Raw genomic sequence first — 17,974 nt, 5'->3', positions numbered from 1 at the left:
GACCCAACGGACGCTAGACGACGTGAGCATAGAAAAGTACACACTTGGGAGATTTTTTGGAAAACTGCTTACCCTTAAAACTAGGATGTGATATAAACAACAGGGTTGGCCAAAATGTAAAGGTTGAATTTTTTTTTTTTTGTTGAAAATGTAAAGGTTGAATTTGATGGAGGAAGGTTGTAAAGGATTTTGCATTGGAAATTCCTAACAAAAAGAGAGGCCAAGAAGGTGATAATGTGCCTCAGCTTTTATTACTGAATTTATTTGTAGTTATCTTGCATTATAAACCCAAGTAGGTAACTTTGGTTGGTGAGGGCTGGGGGTGTTTTGATATGATATGGACCGTCGATCTCATTCAGTAGAACGGTCTACATGTCACACCACGTAGGCTCAAGTCTGGTGTAGGTCTGAAAATTTCGCCTATTCTAGCATTTCTCATGTAACATTACAAACTTTAAGAAAAACATTGACCAAATCCATTATCCATAAATGGTTGTGGCACGAGTTTATTAGTGTAACAGTCGTGATGTTGGTTAAAACATCGTTCTACATTTCCCATCGTATATAGAAGGTAAATTCCGTACAGATAAGAAGTTTCATTCTTCGCTAATTTCTAAACAAATACTAACAACATTTATAGTTCAAGTCTCAAAACAGAGAGCATCTCTACTACCTAGCCCACTGTAATTGTGTTACTATATGAACTTAATTATACCGAAACCAGCTTTCCTACTTAATTAACCCTGCATCGAGCTGATGTCGAGATATTAATACTAAGGAATACATCTAGGATGCAACCTCTGGTGTTCCGTAGTGTTGTAGTTATAGAAACAGACACCTGTTGGATTCTGTAAACAAAGAGCTAGTAAGATAATCCCACCTAGAAAATTCTCTCTTTTCAATCACTGTCGACTTTGAGCTCATCCAGTGAACGTGTGAGGCCATTTGTGTCCCCAAGCTTGTGGAACTCGGATTCTATGGTTTGAGCAATCTTAGTTCCTTCTATACCAGTCTCCGGAAAAGCTACATGGAAGGATCCTTGTTTGAGAAGAGCAATGGGTTCGCCATTCATGGATTGTTGTTTTGTGTAGTTGTAGAGCTCTTGATGGAATGGATGATCCAGCGAGAAACAATTACTATTTCTGTTGCTCGAATTCCTTGATGAACCGGAGCCTTCTTTCGTACAGAAATGTGGAAGAGATGCGAAATCCATTACCTACATGCAAACAAATGCTTATAAACAAAAGCTAGCTTTTGATTGTAAAGGGGGAGGAAAGAAGCAAAAGAATCGAAATTTATGCACAAAGTACGCTAGTAAACGGATGAGCAAAATAGAACTCCAAAATACAGATATTTATCGCATAACAGATAATTCAAAATGACATGATTAACCTTATCATGGTTGGTTTTCTAAATATGTTTACACTGTTTTACCTTCAACAACTCATCTCTTCCACATCCCTGGAGAACCTTAATTTTCTTCCTCGTCCTCTCTTGCAATAGAGGCTTTACAACCTGCCAACAAGTGTTGAACCACAGGACGATGTAAGGTGAAAAAGCATCGGGACCTTTAGAAATGTACGTAAAATTGTGGTTCTCCCTCCTTCAAACGTAAAATTAATTACAATGATATACGTAGTTTCCGACATGATTAAGTTCTTTGAGAATATTATAATTGGGTAGAACTTGGAGATGTAAGTAGTGTTTATATTTTACTATGTCAGATATGAAATCTGACTCAAGGTCTGAATTGACTCGAGTCTGATTTCAAAATGTTTGTTTTTGTCTGACTCGTCCGCATGGTTGATTTGGGCTGATCCTGGGTTTCAAACAAACAATTCAAATTCAAAGGATGAAAGAAAAAAACAAACACCAGTGAAGTGTGTTGAGTTCTTCCTTCAGGGAGGATACAAGTGTCGTGTGGTCCATGGGCCTTACTTGTCCCCAAGTGGTCATCTCACTCGGAAAGCTAGCTCAAGAGGTGAGGTTTCCTTCACTTATAAAGTGATCACCACCCCAACCCACAACCAATTGTGGGACTAAACAACAATAACAAGGATATTAAATCCCAAAGAGAGAACCTAACCTTCCAGCATGCTGAAAAAATGTAAGGGACATTTACAATATAATAAGCTTCTGTCTTCTCGGGATAGTTTAGATCATCTATGGTAGATATCAAGGTCAGTAGCTGCATTCACGTAAAAATGGAAGAAAACTTAGAAGATGTCTCCACACAAAAGAGATGGAAAACGTTTTGGATGGAACAAACCATTTAAGCAAAAATAACTAGGATCCTTTAAGCATGAGGATATCAACATCATTAGAGCCCATTTTTGCATAAACCCATTGACTCCATTTCTTAATATACTAGTATACTCTGACAAAATAATATAAAAAACAAGGTTATTCTAAGACCGTGCTTAATGTGGTACCTTTATTTGGCTTAATGCTGAAAGCTTCAAGCCTGTCATGTCCAAAACTTTCAGGCAAGTGCCAATATGTTGTCCATGCTTTTTCGTTGCGTTAGGCTACAAAATTAGCAGAGTTAACAAATGACAATATCATAAGATTAAAGAGTTTTTGTATCATCAACTATTGGACTCACCAAAACAATACGATCTCGATATTCATTGACTTGGATATGTGACTGGACGTAATAATGGACCTAACATCAAAGAAAAAGATCAAGTTAACTATTACAAGTTACACATGATAACAAACTGAACAGATGATGACTATATCTTAATCCTTACAGAAGCTTTATCAAATGTACTTTGCCCAACACCAATTGCAAATACAGGATGCCCCTGACAAAAATGGAATTCGATAAGTTGCGAAATACGTACGTTAGTTCATACATCAATGAAATGTGTACCTAATAACAGGAAACAAACAGGATAACTAATAGCAGGAAAATGAGAGTAAAGATCAAAGGCTATATGAAGATGATCATAATTTCCGTAATTAAACCGCAGGTTGGTCCATAAGGACATATATACGCACGCACACGCATATTGTCCATCTGATAAACATCCAAGGGACAGAATGTGTCAACTGAAAGTACTGAGTTTTGTAACAGATGGAAGTTTTTGCTTGTGCCTACAACTATAAGAGACTCAGAATAAAATGCAACACAAAATCAGGAAACAGATTGCTGGTTCATGATGTTGGAGTAATGAGTTGTGTATATTTATGTAAATATGTAGTTAATGTAAGGAAACATAGTCTTTTTAGATTCTCTGTATTTATCTAGGGTATTTCCTGGTAAGAAACCAGTTAGAAGATAATTAGTGAAGAAGTTCAGCTAAATTCAACTTTTTTTCACTATCTTGTTAACTCTAAATGTACAATAATTTCATCACCATACCTAAAAAGCAAGAACAACTTGAATAACATACAAGCCATGGAGACAGTAAAGAAAAAGAGAAAAGGTTGAGAAGCAATACAATGCTTACACGTTATAAATTTTGACGAAAAGATCAACAACGTAAAATAGAACAATAAGATATGCTGTAATTTGCTGCAGTTAAAAAGTTAGTTAATTTAGAACAGAAAAGAAAAAAAAAAGTTGAGCAATACCTCTTTCGAGTACCCTGATAATCCTACGAGATGAGAATCACGAATTCCTCTGAATAAATCAGTTGGAACTATCGGTTTCTGAATACAAAATCAAACACATTACCACCATGATCAAAAATTGTTTTGTGGCAGATTTACTGTTAATACATCCTAAAACAAGACGACTGATTACTTTCATGTTTGACAATAAATTCACAAGAAAAATAATGAAGTGCAGAACAACGAATATTGTCGGCTTGACCCAAATTTTTGTACACTTTATCACTTTTTATAACTTTTGACCACATGGTTACAAACTTAGGTTAACATTAAGAATAGAAATGTCATATAAATCTCAGACATAAATATGTAAGTTTTATGCGATCAGATGATCCTAAATCTGCTCACTATATAAGTTGAAAGTTTGACGTTATATCATCAAAGAATGCTGGAGGAGAGAGAAGAAATAAATCGTGCAAAATAGGATTTCCACCATAAATACGTACTCCCAATATGTTGTCGATTTCGTTACTTATTCTCCACTTCAAGCAATCGACCAACTGGAAGAAGATAAAATGGAAACGTGGCATAGAAGTAAGTAAATATTAAATGTTTATTTGCGTAAAACAAAACGAGTAAACAATAATATCCTGGTGCAACAACTTTATCTTACCATTTTATGTGCTTTAACAACATTAAAATCTCTTGCTTTGAGAAACCTCACTAGAGTTTCGTCTGGATATCCCTGATGTACATTCTGAAGAAAACAGAGAAATCAGTTCGTCGGGCGAATATTCACACACAAAATACATAACATCAAATACTTATCTTAACTCAAGAGTATGAATAGCAAATTTGAAATTAACCCTCTAGAATAGAGTCATACAGAAATACTGACTTGAAGACTCAACACAAAACAATCCAACTCTTCTTTCTCCGATAAAACAACGAAAAGGGCGACATCGAAAACCGAAATTTGGGTTTATCCTCTAACACTAATTACGAGGAAATGTCTTAAAAGCAATCAAAAGTCTTACACAAATCCACCACCAATTCCATATTCGTAGATGAGTTCCATCAACGAATTCGTGATCTTACCTAATCAGTCCAAACCTTTCCCTACTTTTTCATCTCTCTCGGATCAAAACTTTTGATTAATTACGTCCACTGTTGGGTTCAAAATTATTCACTCTTTATAAAGAATTTAAGACATTGTTTGACGCGCATGATAGGAATGTGATTACAAGGAACAGCAAACCCTTAACCAGATTCACTCTATCCAGTCAAAAAAATGGAAAGCTACAGATACTAGACAAAAGAGAAAAATGCAGAGTCAAAAACACCCAAATCTGAATATACATGTCGGTTTAAACCAAAATTTATAGAGCCAACAATGTGATAGAACACTTCCAAGATTCAACAATATTGTTGAGACACACTATACTATATTAGGAAGAACAACTCAAATAAAAGTTGCCCATATGAGTAATACCCCAAAAAAAAAAACATACAGATTTGGAAAAACACAATAAAATGACAGATCAAAATCAAAGAAATCAGCAGCAGCAAAGAAACAACTCAAAGTGGGTATGAAGTTATACTAAAATTAGTACAAATTCCTACAGAAACATCCAATTTTTAATTGATGAATCTAGTAAAAGGATCTAACATTTTGAGAAGTTAATAAGGCAAAGAGGGAGAAATGCTAACCTGAAATGAATATTTTAACCTATCATCAACTGAAATAAGAAAACCAGGAGAAAAAAATAGTAAGGGGGGGTTATAAGATTTAGATTATAAATAATCTTACCATTTCTAGCTAAAGAAAGGTACTGAGAGAAATGGGTAGCTAAAAAGTTCAAAGAATAGAGAGAGAAAGAAACTTACTGTCCTCCATTAAAGCTTGAAACTGCTTGATCGCATCTTGAGAAACAATTCCCATTTTTTTTTTGTTTTCTGTGGAGATCTCTAACAACAACAACAAAAACAACAAAAAGTGGAAGGAGAAATCTAACAAGTTAGTCCCTTAAATTTATAAATAAATGAGGTTGGTCCTCTTTACTTTAGCTGTCGGAAAGGGGATAACGATGTAGATGGTAGATCAGACTCTCTCACTCACTCACTCCTTTACATATAGAGAGAGAGAGAGAGAGAGCGAGAAAGAAGGGCTTCTTTTTTGTACCCTCAAAGGCTCCAAGTTCACTCTCTAGTCTAGCCCCTTCTCATCTTTTATTTGAGAAAATAGAAATTAGGGATGACAAGTTATCTTTTATTTGAAAAGTGCATTGACATTCTAATTAGGAATGTGTTAATTAGCATCTAAATTATGAAAATGGTAAAAATGTTGTCTTTTGTAGATGCTAACTAACACTCTTCCTCTTTCAACAAAAAAAAAAAAAACTAACACTCTTCCTAATTAGGGATGACAAGTTACCTTTTTTTTTTTTTTTTTTTTGCGAACATAACAAGTTACCCTAAGAGCTGAAAATGTGATTCGGGATACTCCAAACATTAAACAAAATAAAATATCTTACATGGTGCTTGAAATAGAGTTCGTAAATCATTTAATCAATTTTTTCGAGTTTAAACCAGCCCAAGACCCTCAATTCCCTTATGTATCCCCGAATACATAAGTCTGACCTGATTTCCACTCAATAACGCCAAATCAACTTTACCTTGAATACTCTATTGGTGTGATCAACTTTTTTTACCTTAATTAAACTTTTTTTCTGTGGTGGGAGGAAGTCAAACTTTTAGTAATCTTAATGTCATGATTAAAAAATATAAAAAGATCTCGCCCTTTACTTCCCAATCTAGGGTCCCAAACAAAGTGTTGATGATGATGACATCGAACTCGTTGTTTTGTCAAAAAAAAAAGGGACCCATCGTTCACGTTGGGAGCATTTCGTGATAGCTCCTTCCACCGTCCACCGCTTTAAATCTATCCTTAGATGAGTTTAGGTGAGTCTCCTGTTATATGGGTCCACACTCATGTGGGTAAGAGCATCTCCAATGCAACACTCAAACTCTAAATCTTAGAGTGTCACATAGAATTTTTTAGAATTTTTCTTTAAAATCCATCTCCAATGCAAAATTCAACATGAATCTCTAAAATGATGTGTCAAGATTTATTTTAGAGATCCTTAAGAGGACACTCTAAATTTAGAGTGTCCTATTGAGATTCTCTAAGTGCCACATACGCAAATCTATAAGTTTTAAATCAAAATATAGATTTTTAGAGTTTCTCTTAAGTTTTGCATTGGAGAAGGTTTGACAATAGAGTGTCTCTAAATGGCCAAATAGGAAAGAGGCTATTTAGAGATCCATTTTTCACACTTACCACATAGGATTTTTAGAGTTTTTCTTGAGTCTTGCATTGGAGATGCTCTAAACTAAGATTTCCCTCAAGATTTTCCTCTTTCACCAAAGTACCCACTTGTTATGAATTATTTTCATATAAACAAGAGCTTATTGTGTTGATTATATATAAATTTTGCATAGTGCCGTTATGTAGCTGCACTGAATAAAACGTAAATAATTTTGAAAAAACAAACATGTTTCGCATATTGAAATTTTGAGTAATGGTGGTATGTCTTTGTATAAGAGTAACACAGAGATTAAGGGTAACGAGTATTTGTGATAAAGTGAGGGAATTAAACCCATTATGGTTTTTATATTGAGCCTATGGCCTAATCGAGTCATGGTTTTAAGACCAAATTGAAATACAAATATAGGGGTCAAATCTTCCAATGGGTTTCAACTGAGGGCCAAATTGGAACCAAGCCCAGAATAATTCTTAGAAAAAAAAATGGAATATCCTTTAGCAGCCAGCTAGCATTTCTATAAGGTCCAGCTGATAAACATCTCTGTATACTTTTCAACAAATGCTATGTTGTCAACAAAAAAAAGAACAAATGCTATGAAATGGCAATATCTTGGGTCATGTTCAATGTCAAATATGTATACATGATAAAAGATATTGAGCTGTGGAATTGAATCATTTCTCAACTATGAGTAAAAGGAGATACTTACTCGATATAAAACGTATATCCGATGAATTCAACCATTCCAACATAAATGAAAGATATATATAAGATATTGTAGTCTAAAACAAAGTATAGTATCCCCAAATTGGTAGATGCTATACACTTGGTTGGGTTGAGTCTTGGTACGAGACTTTTAAGTTAAATGTCCGCAAATTTACCAACTAATTGCAATATCAGAATTTGAGTGTCGTTCGAATCTAATTTCCCATTGCTTTTGTTAAAATTTATATTTAGCTCGTCGAATTAAATGTCTATATAAAAGAACATTGTTGGTTGCTTGTCTTCTAGATAACTAAATACATGCATACATACAAGATGATGTTCTCTAATCACTTGTCTGCCTCAAGCAGACAACACTAGTGAAAAACAAAAATTGCATTTTAAGTAACATGTTTATATAATGTAATTAACTCACATGAATTTTAATAGCATTTGATTATCATAGACAAGGGTGCATCATAATTCCAACCTTAATTTGCTTCATACTACTCCGTCACGGGACAGAAATTAATATCATTGTGATAAAAACCATAATGGGTTTAATTAATGTAATTGCGGGGAATAATCTATCTTTCAGAAGTAACAAAATGTACATCAAAATTACTGATAGGCGTTTTATGGGTTAAAAGTGCATTAGTGACATTCTAATAGATCACTCATATACTAATGTCACTTGCGCCTATGGTCCTTTTCAGAGGGGACGTAAATGAGTTTAGGAACAAAAGTTAAAAAAGAATAAGATTAAGTGGCAGACTAACGGTTGTTGGTATTAGGGTTAATGAAAAAGTACTGACATTAACATTTGAGTCACAAACTAACAGTTGTTAACGAATGTCTCTAGTCAACCTGGTCAACGGTAAGTTTGTGATCCAGAACTTATAACGCACAAACTCTCTATCCAAATGCTAATGTGTTCTGTGACTCTAATACTAAATATGTCACATTTTTTTTTTACTTAAACACCAAAATTTCTATCTTATTTTGCCCATTTCTTATAAATAAAACTTAAACATCATGTGATTGTAATACTTCTCCATTCCACTTAATTTTCAACACCTGTTGCACTCAATATATATATATATATATATATATAATTAGATCTGAAAAGGGGCATTATCTGAGACAGTCTTGAATTCTTGATTATCATAACTAAAATCACCAAAAAAGAATATCATGGTTGAGCATAACTAAATATCAATGTCCTTTTTATAGGAAAACAGTTCCCTAAGTCCATAGAGTCTTCTTATTGAGATAAAAACACAACCAAAAAAAATTATAGATGTAAAGTTAAGAGTGTAAATGTTACTATGTTAGACTATTAAATCGAAAATGTTCATATCCGTTATATTGCATCTGAATACGATACAATATTATATTATCGATGATAAAGTGACCTCATAGTCAACTAGGCATGGAAAGTTAATGTGGTTGCCTTCCTGTTTGTTGTAGTTATTGTATTTGAATTGAATTTGCTTACGAGAGAGATGAAAGTATTACTAGTTAGTTTATATTTTGAGTTTAGCTGTCCTGGCATTCCAGCTAAGGGTTAGAGCTTCCATCCACCGATAGCTCCAGGCAGGCCCCATTAGTGACAGATACTAGCTAAGTCAATGGGGGGGGGGGGGGGGGGGGGGGGGGGGGGGGCAAAAATGGACGGACCCATCAAATTAGAAAGACACGCCAAAAGCTTGCCATTGGCTTCCTTGTACATTGACTACATTTTTTTTTTATTACTTGCATAATCAAGAGATTTCTTAATTAACAAAAGAATAGAAGGGGATGATGGCAATGCTCTTTACTTCTCTCAGCATGTGTTTTTCGAAAAAATTTGCCCCTCAAATTTTTTCCCGACCCTTGTAATTCGGCTTTGCCAATTCAGTTGGTACATTCAGAAATTTCTAAAATCCGTGTCTAAAGTCTAAAACTACTGATTCATGGATATGATATTTGTCTTTATATTTACGTAAAAAAATCAAAAGTTGGATAATAATGGCTTATATAGATAAAAATGAAAAGGAGTTGGATTGTAAAAAGTAGTTTGATGAGTACTTAAAGAGAAAAACACCCAATATAAAATATAAACATTGTCATAATGTCATATCCAGCTCTCTAGACCTCACCCATGACCCAACTCACCCACCTTTTGATAAGTCATACCACCCTTTACCGCATGCCACATTTCCTTTTCATTAACTTGGATTTGGTCTTTTCACTTCAATAATCTTAAAAAACAAATATTTCAACAGAAAACAAATACATCACAATAATTTAGTTTTTTTGTTAAGATCACAATAATTTTGGTTAGTTAATTACTCTGTTATTTATAAATATAATAATCACCCTTATAATTTAAATAAACAAACCAACCGTCAAATACCCCCACATTCTTGCATCAATTGATCAAGAAAAAAAATGATGGGGAGATTCTTGCTTAGAGATGACGATAATCCGATTATTGATAATCGAAATCGAGAAGACGACAAACGATTCACGAGGGGATTGTTCGGGGACACCATGATGATTAGTCATAGTAGTATTAGTAGCAACGGGGATGATGAGATCATTGAAGAAGAAGATGAAGAGATGATTTGTTTGAGTAGTGGTTGGGATAGGTTAAGAGTAAGGCTCCGGATACCCGCAACCATCAAAGAGGAATTACACGAAGGAAGTAGTATTTGTTCTTCCTCTGATCATGGAATTGGTGGCGCTGGTGGTGGTGGTGGTGGCGGTGGAAACCATATATATGTGGCAGTAGGGAAAAGGAGTTCCAGCATGGATGCTCTCAAATGGACTTTGAAAAATCTTTCTAACTCATCCTCTACCGTTCTCTATCTTATTCATGTCTTCCCAGAGCTTCATTTCATCCCCTCCCCATGTGAGCTTCTGAATTATCTAGTTAGATTTCAAATTCTTTTTTGTTGTCTGACTCGTGATGTGTTGTACTTTTAGTCTGTTTTTATTCAGACCGAGTCAGATTTCAGAGAAACAAAAAAGAAACCCACCACATGAATCTAGTTTCTAGTAAATACAACCTAAGTGGAGAAATGAGTCAGATGACTAACTCCTATATGATATGTGTGTGTGTTTTTTTTGTATGGTAGTGGGGATGCTACCCAAGGAGCAGGTGAGGCCAGAGCAAGTGAACAACCACATAGCCCTAGAGAGTGAGAAGAGAAGTCTATTCATTCAAAAATTCATTAGACTCTGCAATGCTTACAAGGTTAAAGTAGCCAATCCCCTTCTCATCGAGAGCGACGATGTTGCTAGAGCCATAATCGACCTTGTCCTCATCCTCAACGTTAAGCAGTTAGTCGTCGGCACCACCAAGTCTAGTTTAAGGTACCAATTTGAAACTTAGCTATATCTATTATACCTTTACACGATTCACATATATAATTGATCCGAATATTTACTCTTTTTATGTCTGTGGCACGTAGAAAGGTGAGTAAGGCAAACAGGAAAGTTGGTCAAATAGTAAAGAGTGTATCTGATACCTGCGATATTAGGATAATACACGACGGGGAGGAACTGGTGGATGATGATCCCACATCTATCAGTGGCAGGGGATCATCGTTTTCTAAAAGTAGTGGGGGAGGATCCTCATCTTCACAACGGAGTAGCATGAGCACGAACACTAGTAGCAATACCATAGAGGATGTCTTGACACACAAGGAAGGCAACAGAGGTGTTCTTGCTTCTCTTCTTCATCCATCATTCACCTGTTTCACAATTGTAAACAAGTTTGTATATCATTAATTACTTAATTAATGAACAAAAGTAAAGTAAGCAACTTGCGGGGATAGCTCAGTTGGGAGAGCGTCAGACTGAAGATCTGAAGGTCACGTGTTCGATCCACGTTCACCGCAAATAAATCTTGTTTTTTTTTATATATATATAGTTTGTTTTTTGTCTGGATATAAGCTGGGTAGAGCTTTGTGATTGTGAATTATAGAGGTAATGGTTTTGCTATTATGTCTGTCTTGTTTCCTTCTCCAACTATACTTATTATAGGTCACATTGGTCAAAATCTAATGGCTTTTAAAATTTGATATAAGAATAGTAGCTAGAAGAAATCAAATTCAAATAAACAAAAAACTTTTCGGATGCCTTCATACAAACTAACAACAGTATATGTAGGAATTCTCTAACAACAATTCAGGAACAAGTTTGAAACGTTAGTAAGGATCGATCTTTAAAGCTCTTCTCTCTCCCACTCCAATACAAGTAAATAGAATATCAGTCTGAAATTGCTAGAAGAAATCAAATTCAAGATAATTATCGGAACTTTTGTCAGATGGAGTCGTTACTATGGGAGTTTTGTTGCTTGTTGGTGCCGCTGGGACTGGGACCCTCTCGAGCTCAACAGGTTTTGGGATGTCAGGCGGACTGGCACATCGGATTAAAGCCCAATTCACACCTTCGAAAAACGGGTGTTGCTTGATTTCTGTTGCACCTCGCTTATATGCTAGACGATGCTGAGGTTCCTTCACGAGAAGCCCTCTTATCAAATCTCTTGCTTGGAAACTGACCCCCGGTGATTCTGGGAAACGAAGTGGTTGACCCACGACATTAAACAGTGTCGCCCGATTCCCCGATCCCTTAAATGGAGTTTTACCAAATAATAGCTCGTAAATAAATATACCGAGAGTCCACCAATCTACTGCACTCCCATGACCTTCACCTTTGATGATTTCTGGTGCTAAGTATTCATGGGTGCCCACGAATGACATCGACCTAGCCCCTGTTGGCTCTGCCATGAGCTCAGGCAATGGACTTACTTGGTTACCAACATCGTTTTTGGCTTTTCGATCTTTCTTCGACTTGCTAGAGAAGAAGCGGGGCCCAAAGCATGTCGTGGGAGCTACACAGGACGGTTGGATACATGATGATGGCTCAATACAAGCTGGTTGAACGCAATAAACAGGGTTCTTGCGGAATGGATCAGACTCAAGCAATCCAGTTTTCACAAGAGTCGGGCTCACTGTACATCTAAGAGAGAGGTCAAAATCTGATAGCATTATGTGCCCATCGTCTCTCACGAGAACATTTTCTGGTTTGAGATCGCGGTATATAATCCCTAGCATGTGGAGATACTCCATAGCAAGAAGAATCTCTGCTACATAAAACCTGCAAATAGAACCGAAGAATCAGTCACAAACATTTCCATTAAACAGTCGAGTAAAGAACAGTTTAGAGACATACTTAACGGCATGTTCTGAAAAATGTTTCCCTGGTTGCCTCTGCCTAAGGGTATGCAAGTCACCACCAGGGCAGAACTCCATAACCAAACACGAGAACTTATCAGTCTCAAAATGAGTGTATAATGTCGGAAGGAATGGATGATCTAGGCATTGTAGTATCTCTCTTTCTGTTTGTGCTCGAAGAAGTTTCTTACGACTTGCTAAGGACCCTTTATCCATAACCTTCATCGCAAAATAACTTTTCGTTCCATTCAATTCCGATAGATAAACACTTCCTATATCCCCACAACCTAGCCTTTTTAGCAACCTAAAATGGCTTAAACCCAAGGCTCCGTCTCTTGCTCGGACAACTTGGATTGCTTCCCATCTCGAATCATTTGCTTTATGAGGTTTGCTAATACTACTGCTTAAGCTACTACAGCTACTTTCTTCACTCACATCACTACATGTGCTTCCTCTACACATACTACTCTTCCCACTCTCTACACAATCAGCTCGCACACTGATCTTCGCACTTCCACTTGTCTCACCAAGACTACTCGCCCCGTCGTTCATTTTTGCAGAAGCTGAGCTATTCTTCACACTACTAAACTCTAATATTTTCTTATCTCGAACCCCATTACCACTTTTCGGTAAGTCTCTAGTGTCTTCTACTGCAAGATCTACTTGGTTTAACGATCGTTTCAGACCTTCCAGGGAAGAATTTAAACCTAACTTGTCAGGCAAAGAATCACAAACCTCCTTTTTTTGAGGATTCAACTTGTTTTGGCTCACTAATCCCTCTACACTAACTTCTTTTGCCACAGACTTTGGTATCTCTTTCGGGGTAGCTGATTCAGATTTGCTCATCGTTTTTGAAATCTGCAAAGACGAAGGCATCCGAGAATGTGGTTTCGGCGTGATTGTTTGCTTAGTAACTGGCTTTTGTTGTAGTTCCGAGTGAGCTCGACCACCAAATTTTGAAGCCATCAAATGAAAACAAAAAAGAAGAATTTTAAGTAAGTGCTAAACAAGTCCGTTGGCTTTGCTCTCCACGAAGGGTTTCGGACGATTTTTCGACTATAACCATAGAGTAAGACAACATCTGCAATCAAAATCAAGATCTATGAGAAGAAAATCCTTTCAAACTTATGTCAATCAAAAATAATAAAACAACTAATCCCTAAACCTTTATTGACCTAAATAGAGGTGGGTATGAACACCAAAGAGTGTACAAATAGAACAATATATGAGTTCATAAAATTTGTCCATCACAAGTGAGCAAGATGCAAACTTTCATGAACAATCAGAATCAGAAATCAAGGTCATAACCCAAGAGAGAGAATTGATAACACATAACAGTAAGCAAACCCAATTCTGAAGAGTTTCTCACTAAATATGCAAGAGACCCCCACCAAGAGAAAAATACAAAACCTACCTCCCAAAATAGCTACATTTACAGCAGAACTATGAGGTTTCAGGACCATTAGAGGGAGAGAGAGAGAGGGGATATGGATTACTAAGAAGATAAGATAGATTTCAAACATAAAGACCCACAATTAGTTGAAGCCCTACCAGCCCAAAATCCAAAATCAACAACAAAACTGAAAATGAAAAAACTAGAAAAAGAAAAAAACCATAATCTAAAAGCTAGATACAAAACCCAGAACTTAAAAGATAAAAGAAAAATGCCCAAATCATTACCTGGACTTCAAAGATTGAAACTTTAGGACCAGAACTCAGTGAGAGGAAGAGAGAGTTGTCTATTAACTACTCTAGCTTATTTCAACAAAAAAAAAAATACTCGAGCTTGAGAGAGAGAGAGAGGGGTGAAGAGGATGAAAGGAAAGTCTGAAGCTTTTGTAAATTGTAGTACTAATTGAATAATTTGGTTGTGTTTTGTCCTTAAGCAGAGACCAGAAAGGTCCGAATCAAGCAAATGGAGGAACATTTCCAAATGACATTAAAACCCTTGCCCCCCATTAAAAGCCCACTTACCAATGGCACAATGTTTCAACAAAGAAAAGTTAATTCTGTTTTGAACCCTAATTTGTGGTTAACTCACCGTTTTGGCTCCCATAAGTGTCTGATAGTTCGATCTGGTCCCCAAGAGTAAAAAAGATTCAACTTTTTCGGGAATTACTTTTGGGGCCAGAATAAAATTAACCCAATTTTTCAAAAAAACATAAACTCCCTCTCTCCTCAATTTCATCACCTCTCTCATCCACTTCATCACTCTCGATACCTCATCCTTCTCCAGTGAAGGTTGTCGGACGACTAAATTTTTCAATGACCTTCAGACTTAAAAAATCATTTCTTCTTCCTTCTTCTTTTTAATACACCTAGAAATGTTAGAATAAATTTATTGAGGATTGGATTTCCTGACCTTTAAGTAGACGTAAGATCCTCTCTAAGTAACATGTAAGCGAGAAGTCCACATAGTAGAAATGACATTTTTGTCCTACATGAAGCAGGGAAGAAATGTTGTACTGGTAAATAACACAGTACGAACAAATATTTAGGTAGCACGATAGTTTATAATGTGTTACGAAAAATATGAGATTTCTGTAAGAGAAAGATAACCATAAAAACGATAAAAACGAATACGGTTGTTTCGATTAGGAGAGTCTATGACACTATATATCACAAGAGCCTTCAAAAATGGTTTATACAATACTATTAATGTATGAACGAATTCGTAAAAAAAAATATATATTCTATTCATCCCTCCATTTTGGTCCCTCCCCCAGTCCTCCGTCGAAGTGGCAACATATCACTTGAGTATATTTTCTCACCATTCTCTCTCCAATTGCTCCACACTCAAGTGATATGTTGCCACATCGGCGAAGGGTCGGGGGAGGGATCAAAATAGAAGGATGAATATAATTTCTCAAAAAATAAATAGGTTTGCTACATATAGCAATTCTTGTTCAAAAGAGAGAAACTAATGAGAAAGCTTAATCAAAATAACGATGTTATGCTCGATTTCTTTCTTGCTTCGATCTCTTTATTGATAGAAATTGAAATTAATGATGACCTAAGGATAAAATCTTACATCAATGAGGTGATGGAAGCATTGAAACCAAAGATGGTTTAGAAAGAAAAATAATAAGTTAGACAATTAAATGTATCTTAAGAAGACATAATATGTTTAACTACCACTGCACCATCTTGCATATTCAAATCGAGTTTTGCATAGGAAAAGTTTCAAAACAAAAATATTAAAAATCCGTAACAGTACTAAGAATTTTTAAGATTGAATCTTACATTTGAGCCCCTATTCTACGTCCAGTTGGGTTAGATATTTCCCAACTTATAATTAATTGAAGTTCGAAATATCATAAATATTCTAAGGAAATGATAATTTGAAAACTAATCCTTATCTAAATTACTAACTTACTTTTAGTGTCAAACTAAGGCTTTTGACAATCAACATGACAACATTTTAGGGATATGTATGTTACCTACATATACATTAAGAAACTTTAAGCACAATTATTTTGGTGAGATAATTTGGTGTTAAGCGTGCATGAATCAATCACGTCCGCCTTCAAAAGTAAAACTCTATTCATTCATTTAACGGAATTATTTGTTTATTTTCTTGGTTTCTATATGCCCTTTTTTTTTGTCGAAGCATTGGTTTCAATATGTCAATATTAAAATCAAATCACTAAACACAAAGAACTATCCAAAAGGCCATGTTAGTTCAACAAAAAAAAGAAGAAAGAAAATCCAAAAGGCCATGCTTATGGGTGGCCAGAGTAACTAACATGCACCACCATGGAGTGTGGGATCTCCTTCATTAGATATACAGTGTTTAATAGAATAATAGATTTTATTTTAGTTACTTTCTTTTGTTGTTGGTTAAAAAAGTAATATTTTCTATTTTGCCAAAAATTATTGGTTTTTTTTTGTATTCTTATATACATGATGAGTTATAAGATGAGTTATAATCAAAGTAATAATATTCTGAATGATGTGATGTTACCACGTCATACAACAAAGCATGAAAGAAAAATATCATTGGGATGAACGGCGTTACCCTTTAAATATACATTTTTTGTTCAATCTAACATGGAACAAAGATAAGATAAAACGAAATTGAGACATTTAATATCAACTTTGAAACAACCTCCACCATGATCAAGAGTGTTAACTGTAGCTATTACATGAAGAAGAAGCTAGGGTTTTGAACAGAAGAGAAGAGAAGGTTCGCCAGACAAGAGGCTAGGGTTTCGAATAGATGAGAAATGAGTTAGGGTTTCCTAACTCATCTTTTATATGTGGACCAGTCAATACATCTTGACTTTAAGTCAAGTCCTGGTCGTGGTCCTCTTGGGTCTCTTGGTCAAAGTCAGTTCATGTCTGAAGGCAGCCACAAGTCAGCAAATCCATTTATCTGAAAGCACTCCTGAGTCAGCTAGCTGAAATAATAAACAATAAGAATTAGTTACTAAACTGTTTAGTTTGTTAATAACTGAATCTGTTATTATAACCAAATCTGTTATAATAACAGATCTTCTCTTTCTTCATCTTCTTCTTCATTTCTAGTATAAATATAAGATGTAATCACATTTTAGAGTTTGATTGAAATAAAATAGGGTTTGTGAAATTCTTACATGGTATCAGCTTCAGGCTAGATCATCTTCAAGTTTTTCTTCAAACTCAACAACAATCTCAATATTAAGATCAAACATCTCGCAAAATCAAACATTTCAAAGTTAAAATTCGTTACTACAATACCAAAATCATCAAAATCTTAGTGATTATCACAGAAAACTTACTGTTTTTTCAGGCCTTTTCATGGCTTCCGCAACTCAAAGCAACCTTCCACCAATATCAGCAGTAACCAGCTTCATCACTGAAAAGTTGGATGATTCCAACTATCTCATGTGGAGAGATCAAATCGAAACAATGCTTAATACCTATGAACTCATAGGTTTTGTTAATGGTTCCATTGAAGAACCTCCTCAGTTGAAAGTTATTCATGGAGTTGAACAGGTGAATCCAGATTATCAGCAATGGAGGACAAAAGAAAGTTTTGTCAAATCTTATCTCAAAAGCACACTGTCCAAATCAGTTTATTTTGATATCTATGGTCTTCAATCAGCTCAAGAAATTTGGAATTATCTTGATCTCACCAACAATGAAGGCTTAGAATCAAGGAAAGATCAGCTTAGAAGAAAACTT

General features: G+C 35.5%; 3 protein-coding genes and 1 non-coding gene across 5 annotated transcripts; 2 read left to right on the top strand and 2 right to left on the bottom strand.

Annotated features, from left to right (window-relative positions):
• Window positions 1-453: 453 nt before the first annotated feature.
• LOC147552398 (phosphatidylinositol/phosphatidylcholine transfer protein SFH1-like) lies at window positions 454-5,968 on the bottom strand. Its single transcript, XM_086666921.1, has 11 exons — window positions 5,446-5,968; window positions 5,269-5,297; window positions 4,232-4,315; window positions 4,065-4,118; window positions 3,580-3,657; window positions 2,754-2,807; window positions 2,606-2,665; window positions 2,433-2,528; window positions 2,087-2,188; window positions 1,435-1,515; window positions 454-1,216 (listed from the first exon to the last, which is right to left on the bottom strand). The coding sequence occupies exons 1-11, from the start codon at window positions 5,498-5,500 to the stop codon at window positions 899-901; spliced, it is 1,011 nt and encodes a 336-aa protein (XP_086523047.1). The 5' UTR covers window positions 5,501-5,968; the 3' UTR covers window positions 454-898.
• A 4,013-nt stretch (window positions 5,969-9,981) lies between these two features.
• Window positions 9,982-11,648, top strand: LOC147552396 (U-box domain-containing protein 33-like). The gene is made up of 3 exons (XM_086666912.1): window positions 9,982-10,479; window positions 10,706-10,943; window positions 11,042-11,648. The coding sequence occupies exons 1-3, from the start codon at window positions 10,017-10,019 to the stop codon at window positions 11,358-11,360; spliced, it is 1,020 nt and encodes a 339-aa protein (XP_086523038.1). The 5' UTR covers window positions 9,982-10,016; the 3' UTR covers window positions 11,361-11,648.
• TRNAF-GAA (transfer RNA phenylalanine (anticodon GAA)) lies at window positions 11,398-11,470 on the top strand. Its single transcript has one exon. It is a non-coding gene; the product is annotated as a tRNA-Phe (tRNA).
• A 20-nt stretch (window positions 11,649-11,668) lies between the features above and the next one.
• LOC147552395 (serine/threonine-protein kinase D6PK-like) lies at window positions 11,669-14,800 on the bottom strand. Of its 2 annotated transcripts, none has more exons than XM_086666910.1 (3): window positions 14,489-14,800; window positions 12,807-13,889; window positions 11,669-12,731 (listed from the first exon to the last, which is right to left on the bottom strand). In XM_086666910.1, the coding sequence occupies exons 2-3, from the start codon at window positions 13,772-13,774 to the stop codon at window positions 11,855-11,857; spliced, it is 1,845 nt and encodes a 614-aa protein (XP_086523036.1). In that variant the 5' UTR covers window positions 13,775-13,889; window positions 14,489-14,800; the 3' UTR covers window positions 11,669-11,854. The 2 variants fall into 2 exon arrangements, with proteins under 2 accessions (XP_086523036.1, XP_086523037.1); XM_086666911.1 differs by lacking the exon at window positions 14,489-14,800 and adding an exon at window positions 14,223-14,429.
• Between the last annotated feature and the right edge of the window lie 3,174 nt (window positions 14,801-17,974).

This window comes from Eschscholzia californica, unplaced genomic scaffold (assembly GCF_041429995.1).
Source record: "Eschscholzia californica isolate CP2 unplaced genomic scaffold, dmEscCali1.0.p SCAF_3, whole genome shotgun sequence".
NCBI classification, from domain to species: domain Eukaryota; kingdom Viridiplantae; phylum Streptophyta; class Magnoliopsida; order Ranunculales; family Papaveraceae; genus Eschscholzia; species Eschscholzia californica.
This window is presented reverse-complemented; position numbering and strand designations above follow the sequence as displayed.

Coding starts and splice junctions, on each gene's coding strand:
- LOC147552398 (XM_086666921.1), bottom strand. CDS start 5,500: ATGGGAATTGTTTCTCAAGATGCGATCAAGCAGTTTCAAGCTTTAATG. Junction 2,808..3,579: donor TATCAGGGTACTCGAAAGAG/GTATTGCTCAAC, acceptor CATTTTTGTCAG/GGGCATCCTGTATTTGCAAT. Junction 2,529..2,605: donor ATCGAGATCGTATTGTTTTG/GTGAGTCCAATA, acceptor CTAATTTTGTAG/CCTAACGCAACGAAAAAGCA.
- LOC147552396 (XM_086666912.1), top strand. CDS start 10,017: ATGATGGGGAGATTCTTGCTTAGAGATGACGATAATCCGATTATTGAT. Junction 10,480..10,705: donor TCATTTCATCCCCTCCCCAT/GTGAGCTTCTGA, acceptor TTTGTATGGTAG/TGGGGATGCTACCCAAGGAG. Junction 10,944..11,041: donor ACCACCAAGTCTAGTTTAAG/GTACCAATTTGA, acceptor TGTGGCACGTAG/AAAGGTGAGTAAGGCAAACA.
- LOC147552395 (XM_086666910.1), bottom strand. CDS start 13,774: ATGGCTTCAAAATTTGGTGGTCGAGCTCACTCGGAACTACAACAAAAG. Junction 12,732..12,806: donor TTTTCAGAACATGCCGTTAA/GTATGTCTCTAA, acceptor TTCTATTTGCAG/GTTTTATGTAGCAGAGATTC.